The sequence below is a fragment of the Anas platyrhynchos genome, chromosome 1, assembly GCF_047663525.1.
Source record: "Anas platyrhynchos isolate ZD024472 breed Pekin duck chromosome 1, IASCAAS_PekinDuck_T2T, whole genome shotgun sequence".
In the NCBI taxonomy this organism is placed as follows: domain Eukaryota; kingdom Metazoa; phylum Chordata; class Aves; order Anseriformes; family Anatidae; genus Anas; species Anas platyrhynchos.
In genome coordinates this window covers 185,516,743-185,528,781 of record NC_092587.1, presented here as the reverse complement: position 1 = coordinate 185,528,781, position 12,039 = coordinate 185,516,743, and the positions used below count along the sequence as shown (strand labels likewise).

The window sequence follows — 12,039 nt, the reverse complement described above, 5'->3', positions numbered from 1 at the left end:
CATCCTGACAGCTGCTGGGTCCCAGCCTCTTCTGGCCCATCTTGTGTTTTTCTGGTTCTCTGCCATAGGGATGTAACAGACACCTGTGTGTCCTGCGAGGGGTTTTTCAACATATAAAACTCCCAGAGTTTTTGTGCAATCGGACCCAGCATAAAGTAATCCAGAGCTTGTTAGGGCCTGAGTTTGCAGCCCTTGCTCGTATAAAATTTCCCCTCATTTGTCAGCCACGCTGAGATCTTAGTCAGCAGCTCCGAGCTTCGTTTCTCTCAGGTGCCCTGGAACTGCAAAAGCAATCCCATGAACAGCTCTCAGCAGGAGCGGGCACAACATGAATAAAAGGAACGAGAGCAGCTAAAGGAAAGCTTGCTCCAATGAGAAAGGTCACCCAAAGTCTCTGTTTGTCACACAATTCTCCAACTTGTGAAACATGAAATTACATTACTGCCTCAGTTGCCAGTCCTCATCCACCTTCCCACCTCATTCACTAATGCCAGGCTAATTGCATGCTAGATCATGCTATCATTAACCACAAGCTCTTGCTTAGGATGACCAGAAAACGTTAAGAAGGTGAGAAACTGAAGTAATGATTTTAATGCACGTAACTGTATTTACATACATATTGTGTTGTATATATTGTTTTCTGAAATTATTGGGATTACATTCCTTGCTGCTGGGTATCATTTATTCCAGCAAATAACACTGACAAGATGCTTTTTCTTTCCTGCAGCTTTTGCAGTTCTGAGCCTGTAATTTAAAGACAGACCTGGTGCCTTAATTCTGCATGTACTGGTGAGATTTTCCTCTAGCAGTTACTACAGACTGGCTTTCCTTTCTCTGCCTAAGTGTCGCAATTTCTGATGATTCCGGTTCATCATACAGATACAGGCTGTGAGTCTGCCCAATTTATTACTAGGTCTTACCTCGAGACAATACATGGAGTTTTACGGGGAACACACCCGTCTTTAAGAAATGACATATAATTCATTAAACACTTAACAGTTTTCCATCAACATTGCTTTTAAAGAGTCATCTGCTAGAGAGAGAGTCATGGAGCTGGCAATTCTCAGGATTTCTGCTGTCAGCTACATCTCAGAACTTTCAGCTCCTACCCAGCTTGCATGTCCCAAAGCATTTTCGTTTTTTTTTTTTTTTTTTTTTTTTTTTTCCTTTTTTTTTTTTTTTTCCCCTGTATCTGCTGGCCTTACAAGAAGCATTACTGCCTCCCTACATACCTTGCCTTGACTAAGTAGTATCTCAACCCAACGAGCAGCAGTCCTCATGGACGATAATCGATAATCGCACCTCATGCTCCTCTGGATCTTGCTCCCTCCTCAGAGCCATCTCTCAGCCGTGCTGAGGTCTGTTCTTCACAGACGCCTTCGGGCACTATCACATCCCAGATGCTAATCACTTTTGTTTACCCTGTTATACAGCCTGCAAGACTAGCAGAGCTCAGACAAGAAGAAAACACAGAAATCCATCCTCAACAGGGTTTGCTTAGTAGTAGTAGTATCAGCAATCATGCAAAGCAGGAGATCATGAAATACTCATTTTCATTTTTACTCCACCTTGCCTTCTATCTCGGGTAGACTTTCCAACATGAATGAATAATACCTAAACAATTGCTCTTTGAAGTAAATATTATTGTTCCCGTATATGGAGCTGAAAATGAACCTCAGGTTGTAAAATGACTTTCCCAGGCACGCATCAGAACTGAGTTGATCAGAAAAACAACAACAAAAAAACAACACTCTCTTGTTGTTTGGGTCCTGGATTTTGAATCAGCAAGATCATCTCTGATAGGAGCAAGCCACAGAGCCAGAGAAAAATAGTTGCAGGCATCTGAGATGGAAGAAAATATTTGTTTTTCTTTTAACAGTTAAAATGTTGGCATGACTTCACTCTGACAAAACAGATAAACTTTCTAGATATTAATATTGTGCTTTCTTCTGTTTAGGTTGTTCAACAACAACAAAACCTGGTAAGATACAGACGCACTGCTAAATTTCATTCTATCAACATATCTCACTCTCAGATTGTTTACTTAGGAAAATGCAGACGTATTGTTTAAGATGATCAGGTGAAGCTGATATTAATGCATTTATGTCAGGAAAAATAAGAAAAAATAAGTATTTTTAGGTACTTTTTGCCTTGTGCATGAAATGTGTCAGGTGCGCTAGAGCAACAGCCTGGCTGGGACACCAGGGTGATGGCACAGAAAAGGGGACACCCAGAAAAGAGAAGAAAAACAGGATGGAAAATAAAAGATGCAGGAGAAAACAAACAGATAAGAAGCCAGAGGTGAAAGAAAGGAAAGATGTGAAGGGATGCGGTGAGATAACGGGAAACAGGGAGGAAAGTGTCCAAGGAGCAGGTTGAGGAGGCCTTACCTGGTAGCCAAAGCGGGGTCCCCGAGGGGTGGGCAGCGGGTGGGCACAGTGCCATGGCTGGCGATGCCCTGCCGTCCTCAGCCCGAGTGCGTGAAACCCGGCTGTGCAGGTGGCTGTCTTCAGGGTGCACGTCACTGCCCGCAACGAAACCACTTCTTCAAAAGCCTGGGCCCCAGACCTGAGCCTGAAGGAAACGGCTGAGTGTGGGCGAGCAGAGGGGCCTCTCTTGGGCTGAGGGATATTTCCAGCGGCGGGTGAGAAGCCAGAACCTGGTGGCAGTGGAGCTGTTGTGTGCCCCTGCCAGGCAGGGGAAGCAGCTGCCCAGCGCGGGGACCATGCCCGGTGGGGCAGCGCGGCTGTGGCGTGGGTCTGTGTTTAGCCCCAGAGGGAACAGGGAACTAGCGCTGCCCGCAGGAGGGTGCAGACAGAGCTACAGCTGCTCTGAGGCCATTTCACAGATGATTTGTCAAAGGGATAAAAATAAAGGCCTCTGGGGTCACCCACAGAGGCAACCGTCTGGGGACATTGCGGCCTTGCCCAGTGTGCAGCACTCCAGCATCTGCCTTCTCCTTGCTTCTTGTTCATGGGGTACAGAGGGTCCAAGTAGCACAACTAGCCCAGATTTACTCACCCCTGGTTTATATCAAGACCAGACACTTCAGAAGGGCAGGCAGAAGTTCCTGTCTGCTTCAGCCATGCATCGCGTCCCCCTGACAGAAAGCGGCTCCATTTCTGTCGGCTAAGCTCATGCATCACCCCCAGCTTCATCCCTGCTATTCCCTCAATTGTTATACATATTTTTTTATTGTTAGAGACTAAGAACCCATTCTGCAACAGAGCTAAACAATCTCTGTCCAAAGAGCTTGCATGTAAGCAAATAAACTCAGTGTCAGTAAGATGTTCTTAGCATTGTGCCAGAGATTATATCTTGAATGGATTTGTTTTTTGGTACTGATACATAGTAAATAATTTATTTGGCATTAGGGGAGATTAAATAAAAATGTAGATGAAGCAGAGCTAGACAGGTATATTGCACATAAAAGCCATAGAAGACATCCCAAAGATAACCATAGGAGAAATGGAGAAACAGCATTGAGGCCAGCATTGTTAGAGGAGGTGAGCACTTGGTCTCTCACAAGACTGCCTCAGGAATACAGACTGAAGCAATAACACTGTACTCAGGTGATGAAGACAAGTTTGAGTTTGATGCAGTGCATAGGAAGGAGCTGAAGTGATTTGCAAACTAGGGAGGGACATATTTGCATGGACTCAAAAACTGGGAAAGGAAGCACAGGATTCCATAGGCCTTAAAGAAATCATTGCAAACTGGAAAATACCATGCTGGGAACAAGCTTTCAGAGGTCTTACTATGTCTTTGGCTTGCAGGTGGCCTTTTCTTTGTACACAGCCACAGCGCAGACGAGGTTGGAAGACAACTTTAGAGATCATCTAGTCCAACCCCTGCCCAAAGCAGGGTCAGCTAGAACAGGCTGCCCCAGGCCACATCCAGCTGAGTTTTAAACATCTCCAAGGAGGAAGTCTTCGCAACTCCAGGCAATCTATTCCAGTGTTCAGCCACCTGCATAGCACAGAAGCACTTCCCTATGTTCAGAGGGAGCCTCCTGTCTTCCAGTTTGTGTCCACTGCCTCTTGTCCTGGCACTGGGCTCCACAGAATTTGGCTCCGTCTTCATTACTCTTCCCCATCAGGTATTTATACATGCTGATAAAATCCCCCCTGAGGCCTCTCTTCTCCAGGCTGTGATTCTGGCCCTTTCAGCCCCATCTCATCTGTCAGATACCCCAAACCTGTAATGGTCCTTCACTGGACCTGCTCCAGGAAGCCCATAACTTTCTTGTATGTTCTTGCACATCCCTTTCAATGGCGCACCTACATAGAGGTTTTGCCCTCAGAAACCAGGGTGCAGACGGTTTGTGCTTCTGTTCTGAAACCACCAGACATCTGCCCCAGTCACTGACTTCTTGTGGGGTCAGGTGGCACAGCAGTGACCTGTCTGAACACCCACATGTGTACCAAAACAGTGGTTGCCTGCCCTTTGTTTTAAAATTTGCAAGTGTGCAAAGTGCTTTGTTTTCTCTTCCACCTGATGCATCACTGGAAACTACGGGGATTTTATTAAAGACATTGTGAGAAAAATCTCACCAAAAAAATTGCCTTTTCATGATTTCAATGGGTATAAAATGACATTAACTTTCTTAATCGGAACTTATTAGAACCTGCATTTAAGTAACAGAACCTGTCACTGGTGATGCAGCTGTTCTGGTATCAGAAGTCTCGATATACATGTCTTGTTTTCACTTTAAAAGCTTCTGCAAAAGATGTCAGTAGCTAAAATAGTTGATATCTACTGAATGTAGACAAAATAAATATATAATATCCAGTATATTTAGTCCTGAAGATACTGGCAGAGGAGGTTCAAAAATGTCATACATGTGCAAATGACCATTAAGTACTCTTTTGAGTCAGCAAGTTTCTGTTTTTCCCCTCATGGGACGGTGGCTTCTGTTACCAAGGATTTTATCCAAGATATGTCACATTATGGCATGGCCTTCACTGCAACAGTTAGATAAAGCCAGCTCTGGTGGGAGTAGCCACATGGTAAAAAAACTCCCTAGCTAAACCATGTGAATGGGTTACCAGCAGCGTGAAACTAGGCTAACATTTTATTGCTTGTACTAATATGAACTCTAGCCCAAGGCTAGACCTCCCCCCATACATTATTAACTTAGGTGTTGGCATACATTATTAACGTAGGTGTTAGCAGGAGCACTTCAGGGTCAGCTCCTGACTTGCTACTTGATTTGAATTCAAAACTTCACTGAGTTGGCACGAATTTGGGTTTGCATGTGAATGGGAATCTGGCTAGCAGCAACATTTGGTTTCTTCCTTCTACTGCTAGCAAAGACAGCTCCCTTGTCAAGGACCCGTAGGAACTGTCACAGCAGGTTGGCCCACTCATTACTCAGTCCAACATCCTGGCTGCCCTATTATTTAGTCTCAAACACTTCAAAGGGAGATTTAAAAAAAATATAATTTTGTGGAATAATCGCAAGAGTGGCAGTTTCCCCTAGAATTCAGACACCAGTTGGTTTATATTCTGAGCTATCAGGCTTCATTGCTCTTCCTTCAAAAAATAAATCAACAAATGCTAAATTCTTGTCTAATATTACTGTGGACTCTGATCATGCTTGTATGTTTGCAAATCTTGCTAACAATTTTTTCCTATTTATATACTATGTTAGACTATAAAGGTTAAAGTTGGATTATGTAAAAACATTTTAAAAAAATATTTCTCTTGATCTGTTTCAAAAACATTAAGGAAAGACAGTTTTTTAAGTAGAGATAATATCTCCTAATATACCAACTGGTACTGCTGAAAAGAAAACAGTGCTTTTCCCAACTACTTGGTGGTTTAACAAGCTTCCTACCTACAAAACTTGTCTTGCCTATGCTGTAAAAAAAAAAAAGAAAAAAAAGAAAGAACTACTATAACACCATCACTCAAAAAGTATTGTTATTCATTTGTATTATTTGATGCTAGCATGCACTTCAGGATCTGTTTCCACATGATTTACTGAACATGTCAATTTTGGGTCAACACAAAGAGAAACTGTCACTCTCAATAGCAGACGCAGCATTCTCAACACTGAATCTAATGTTAGGGGAGAGCTATTTGGCACTTGCAACCTGATTTGGCTGGGGAAAAGATCTCTTGGCAAGGCTTTCCTTCTCAAGGATTCCCTCCCCCCCTTTTTTGTTAATCTCATATTTTGTTCTCTCACAATAGCTCTGTCACTTGGCTATGCCTGTATGCATGCATACAGGAGTATTTCCCCCTTTCTGGGTCAAAAAGCACACCGCTTTATGACTTGACTACAAACTGGGACAAGACCCAGGGGCATCTATCTGTTCATCCTTTTCTTTCTCCCTGGATCTTGTGCAAGGTAAATCTGGGTATGTGCCCAAGAGAGGAGCTGCAGTGTTCCCTGGAGAGGTGCCGGCTTCAATAAACAGGGGACTTCTTTTGCAAAAAAAAAAAAAAAAAAAAATTAACATCATCAGTCACTGGTCTGCAGGAATGCCCAGTAAATCTCTGTGGACTGCACATGGCAGTGGAGCAGGTTCAAAGACACCGAATGGCTGATGGGATACCCTTGGCATTCTGGCTGGCCAGCAGGAACAGGCAATGGAAATAAAATTCTGGAGGGGGACACGAAGTTACAATTAATGAGAAAGTGTCAGGGTCCCACGTGGACACTCAATAGTTGCAGTTCAGCCTTCAGGTCAAGGCCTTACCAGAATTAAGGGACAGAAGAGGTGAGAGCTTGCCAGGGCCAGAAAAAGAGACTTGTGCAATCTTCAGCCTCTTCCTGTTATTGGCACTGCTCTGCTGGCCAAGAAAAGACAAAGGACACTTCCAAGCTGATTTAATGTTTGGTAGGGATTTGATGCTCACTTCCATCGATGGGGGGGGGGGGGGGGGGGGGGGGGGGGAAGAAGAACTCAGACACCCATTGCTCCGTACCACATAACTCATTGCTACCTGTGCACCCTCGCTGGCAGAATCAGGTGCCACTGCCCAGTCCACTGCTTCAACTCTTTTTGCATCCAGGGTGAACGTTTCCAGCCTGAACCACAGCATGCAGACAGAAAAATGTGGGTCTTGTATAAAGTAACCTCACTGTGTATGTGCAGTATTAGACATATGCATGGATCAGCAAAAGAGCTGTGGGAAAAGCAGATTCACAAGGTTGAAAACACAGGTTAGAATACACTTCAGTGATGGGAGCGGCTACACAATTGAAGTCTTTGCTTGGAAGTATTTATTTCATGCTCAACCAGTTTACCCAGAAAAGGCATTTCCCTATGTGTATCATGAAATCTCTTGTAAGATAACTTGATACCATTAAATCCACCGTACTAAAGCCCTGGATAAAAGATTCACAGGTCTTGGAAAAGCTCTGGGTGAAAGCTGAAATTCTTCTTCTCCCTTTATTAACATCTTTCTGGTACCCCTTCCAGCCTCCTCACTCGCATCTATAACTTGGCCTCTCAGTCTGATCTTTCTGGAGGGCAGGAGCTTTTTACAGGGGACGTCATTCTTGGAATGAGGTATGATAAAGAAACTGCTGACAATAGGACTTCAGCTGCAGGTGATATTGGGTTCCTCTCGCTCCCCACACCTGGCGCTACCTCAGCACAGCACCTTCTGCTTCCCATTCCCCTCTGCAAAACCCCAAACTTGCAAAAGCCTCAATTGCCTGAAAATTCTGCCCTTCTCTAGTACCTTCCCAGGGCATGGATGAGCAGGATAAAGGGAGTAAACAATGCACTAATGTACTTCCAGCCCTCCCTTTAGCCACGGCAAGAGCTGAGGGACGTGTCACCCACACCTGCAATGCCTCCTCGTGCAACCAAGTCCTTGGCTTCATCCCTCAGAGGCATAATGCTAATGACAGTGGTCTGAGTGATACACAGCTAAGCACTGCTAAGCAAAGCTGCTGGGACTGCCTCTGATTTGTGTACTAAAGCAAACTGCTTTTGGTTATCTAAGAAGGTGCAAGTTGTGACTGAAACATTTCTCATAGTCGAGGCCTTTACGAGGGCTCTCTTCGCTTTGGAACCTGCTGTGGTTTGTATCTGAGCTCCTTCTGAGACATTTTAATGGAGAAACTAACAGGACCTTCCCTCCCTTTTGCCTACGTTTCTAAACGTGTAGGAACATAGTACCTGTGGCACCATTGCCATATACAGTTGAAGGAAGCAAAAGGCTGAAAATTGTTAGGGAACAACAGAGAGATGACGCCCTTTGTATTATTTTCTTGGGATGCCAGGCTAGCATCGGAGGTTAACTCTCGTTACCTTGCTCTGCTCCAGTTTTCTGTCAAATCTTTCTGCAAAGAAACAGCTTTTTTCCTCAGCTGGTTTGTAAGCCTGGAGAAGCCAGTCTGTAAGCAGGAGAAGCCGTCCTCCTGACTGAAAAAATTGATGGCTTTGAGATTTCAGCTTAAGGCACCAGTACTTCTTGAAGACTTTGCATGTGGAAGAAAGCTTCCAGTGTAACATTTCAAAGCTCACTTATTATTTCTATTCTCACACAGACTCTGGAGGCAGATTGACTTTTTACTTCGAGAGAGGACACAACGAAAGGACAACAACGCGCTCTCACCCCCACACCGAACAACTTTATTTCCCAAACTTGACAGCTGCTCCCCCCCAGCGTGCGTACAACACTCGGACAACGGCACTTTGAGGAAAAAAAAAAATATAAAAATAAATAAACGGAGAACTCGGAGCCGCTGAGGGCAACCGGCCGGGCGCTACCCGGCATGCCCCGCTCCGGCGCAGGCGCGGCCGCTGAAGGAAGAGGAAAATGGCATAAACAACCCGCGGCCGCCCAGCAGCCGCCGCCGCCCCCGGCCGCGCTGAGAGGAGCGGAGCCACCGGAGGCTCCCCCCGCCCCCTCACCTTCCTCCTCCCCCCTTTTCCTCCTCCTTCTCCTCCTCCGAGCCGCAGCCCGGGGTGCCGGCGGTTCCCCGCGCCCCTTTTTTTCTCCCCGCCCCTCTCCCCTCTCCTCTCCCTCCCTCCCTCCCTCCTTCCCCATGGTGCCGACCCCGGCGGCGGGGCGGGTGCCATGAACAGCAGCGGCCTGCCCTGCTCCTCGCCCTCGCCGGTGGTGGGGCCGGTGGCGGCGGGGACCGGTGGTGGCGGTGTGAACAGTAGCACCAGCGGGGCCGTGAAGCTCAAGTTCTGCCGCTACTACGCCAAGGACAAGACCTGCTTCTACGGCGAGGAGTGCCAGTTCCTGCATGAGGAGCCCGGCGCCGCTGCCGCCGCTGCTGCTCCTCCCCTCAGCGGGCTCCCCCTCGGCATCCCCCCGGCGGCCAGCGCCGGGCCCGGGTACTCGCCTCACGGGGCCAGCCCGGGCCCGGCGGCGGCGGCGGTGGCGGTGGTGGGGCCTAAGAAAGCCGAGCTGGGGGCGGGAGGCGGCGGAGGAGGAGGAGGAGGAGGTGGAGGAAGCAGCAACGGTGGAGGAGGAGGAGGAGGAGGAGGCGGCGGGGGGCTGGACGGCCCGCGGCTGGCGAGTGAGTGGGGCTGGGGTTGTGTGGGGAGGGAGGTTGTGGGGGGGGAGCCCCGGTCCCGCCTTGGGAAGCGGCTCCCGAGCGTGCTGTGGTGCTACCGGAAACAAATAACAGCCATGGTGGCGGCGGGGCCGCTCCCTGCCCTCCCCCGGGCCTCCCCGCCCGCCTGTCGGCATCCCCGGGGGGGTTTTTTGGGGGTTCCCCCCCCCCCCCCCCCGCCCTTTCCTGGATGAGGTGCCTCCATCTTAGCCCCGTCCGCCAGGGGCAGGCGGAAAGGGAGAGGGGACGGGTGTGGGGAGAAAGGGAAGGAGACCCCCCTGGAAAGGGGATGCTGGAGGGGGGTGCCCTCCTGTCCCCCTCCTGGGGGGCTCCTGGGCAGTGGTTGCCCCGGTGCTGGGTTTGGGGTGTCTTTAGGTAGCCCCCCCCCCCCAGCTGGGGAGCAGCTCTTTGCAGGGTGCAGCTGCTGCCTGGTGTGCTCCTCCAGGCAGCCCCAGTTGGGTCTCAGCTGTTGGAAGTTTTGAGCCTTCAGCCTTGAAATATTGCTACATTGCAGGCGCGTGTCACTTTGTAAATGCTGAAGCTGTAACAATGTAGATGTATGCAAAGTATCTGCTGCTATAAGGAGAAATCGCTTCTGATTTTTTTTTCTGACTTTCTACAGCCTTCATTCCCTCCCCGGTAGGAGTTTGGGGTGCTTGCGTGCCTTGCAGGACAGTTGCTGGTCAGTTTTGTGGTGGCTGAATAGATGCTGATTGTAGCAAGCTGGTTTTAAGAACAGTTCGGTGTGTAGCGCAAGCAGCAGCAGCACTTGGAACAACAAAGTCCAGCAAGCTTATAAAGCTTCTTCAGAAAAGTCATGCTCTAAATGAATACATTAAGCTTGGTTGCATTATTGATTTCTGTCATAAACCTGGTATTTGTTTACATGAAGTGACTCAACTGCTAAATGGTCACAGCCATGCTTTTGCTGAAATTAAGGTGCAACCACGTTGAACATCCTGTGTATAGCTCTCAGCACTCGATATGTTTCAGGAACCTGTAACTGCTTTTTCACCAGGTGTAGTGGGCTCGTGCCATTGAGCGATATTGTCTGTGGAGCTGGTAGCTGGACAGTGCCTTGTATTAGTACAGCACTGTCATGTTTGCTCTTCCAGGACGACCCTAAAACATAGAATTGCTTAACGCTTTCTATTAAAAGATACAATTTTTGATAGTTTTATCAGACTTCAGTTGTTCAAAGTGAAGTCTATGCTGCTTTTTTTTTTTTTTTTTTTTTTACAGGTAGATGGGAAAGATCTAGCAGTGATCATTTGATCTCTGCTTGTTTTCCTTTTGAACAGAATTACCTGTGAGATGTATAGGTGAATAAAGATGTAAAAGTAAATAGTTAAAATCTGCTAATCTAGTGTATCCAGGCTTGTGGAGAGGGTTTATAAGCTGACTTGGGGATAAAAGCTTCTATCTAAGGATTTTTTTTCTTTATTCTTGTACGAAAGAACTCTAAAAGTTGCTCAAGTCCTAAACCTAAGAAAAAAACTTAAGAATTTGTGTGCTCAGTGGTTGATATTGCTGAGCAGTTAAACTATTTGGAAACCATGTGTCTGAGTATGTATCAGCCAGTCAGAGGTTTAAAACTGCATGGGGCTCCCAGCGGTAGCCCCTGTTGTGAGGGCACCAAGATGGGCAAACTCCCTGCAGAGTTATCAGTGATGCCCTGCAGGGATAGACACCCTGCTTGAAGTTACAGGAGGCAAAGGCCTGGACTAGTAGAGGGGCGTCTTATATCAAGGAGTCTAGCTGGGAAAGAAGAGTAAGGAAAGGAAGGAGAGACAAATTAAGCAAAGAGCCTTAGAGTGGGCCCAGTCTTGCTTCTAAGCTTCCTCGCTTCAGTATGCAGTTGTGAAAGAAATAAGGAAGATATTTGTTCAAAATCTGGAGGTGATCAGTATAGCTACTGACAAGTTCATCTCTGTAATTCTCACTTTGCTGATGGCTCATGGTGTTACCAGGACGATTTCCAAGTGGATGGAATGAAAGCTTTATTCTTTGTGGATGTAGGAAGCTATACATCAACCCTTATTGAACAGTAAAGTTCAGAAGTAAAGAATGTGGAATTAGGAAGTGCCAAAAGGTATCCTGCCTGTGCAGTCTCACTGCCAGTCTTCCCTAATGCAGAAGTATCGGGGTGGCCTCCAGTTAGGCACCTGCGTGTGCTGCCTTCTCTCCCTTCTTCCTCACTGGACCCCAGCATCATTCAGTGTGCGGAGCAGATAATGCTCATTGAGTAATTAACTGTGCAGCCCTATTTATTGTTAAAAGTGGGTCAGCGCCTCATTCTAACATGCGTGTTACTCTAATCCTGCTCTGAGTACAGGATTATTAATTTACTTATAGGTTTTTCTATAGTAATCACAAAGACTCCCCAAATACTGACTTCTTTTCAGAACACTGGTGATGGGAACATTGAATGATAAGGAGAAGGACAGTGAAAATGCAAGAAATATTCCAGGGCAGAAATATTCCAGTACAAGAGTATTAAGTGAAAC

General features: G+C 46.9%; 2 protein-coding genes across 9 annotated transcripts in view; one reads left to right on the top strand and one right to left on the bottom strand.

Annotated features, from left to right (window-relative positions):
• Window positions 1-3,097, bottom strand: part of FLT3 (fms related receptor tyrosine kinase 3) — a 41,108-nt gene extending 38,011 nt beyond the window's left edge. Inside the window, exon 1 of one of the 2 annotated variants that reach the window (XM_072032654.1) lies at window positions 2,391-3,097. In XM_072032654.1, coding sequence (XP_071888755.1) covers window positions 2,391-2,445 — 55 coding nt within the window. In that variant the 5' untranslated portion in view covers window positions 2,446-3,097. The remainder of the gene's footprint in view (window positions 1-2,390) is intronic. The other variant, XM_027469694.3, reaches the window with a different exon arrangement.
• Window positions 3,098-8,705: 5,608 nt separating this feature from the next.
• PAN3 (poly(A) specific ribonuclease subunit PAN3) overlaps window positions 8,706-12,039 on the top strand; it is an 83,601-nt gene continuing 80,267 nt past the window's right edge. For 2 of the 7 annotated variants that reach the window (XM_038174914.2, XM_038174921.2), the window contains exon 1: window positions 8,712-9,496. In XM_038174914.2, the coding sequence (XP_038030842.1) occupies window positions 9,046-9,496 (451 nt within the window). In that variant the 5' untranslated portion in view covers window positions 8,712-9,045. Of the gene's footprint in view, window positions 9,497-12,039 lie in introns of all 7 variants that reach the window. The other 5 variants (XM_038174925.2, XM_038174907.2, XM_038174906.2 and 2 more) reach the window with 5 other exon arrangements.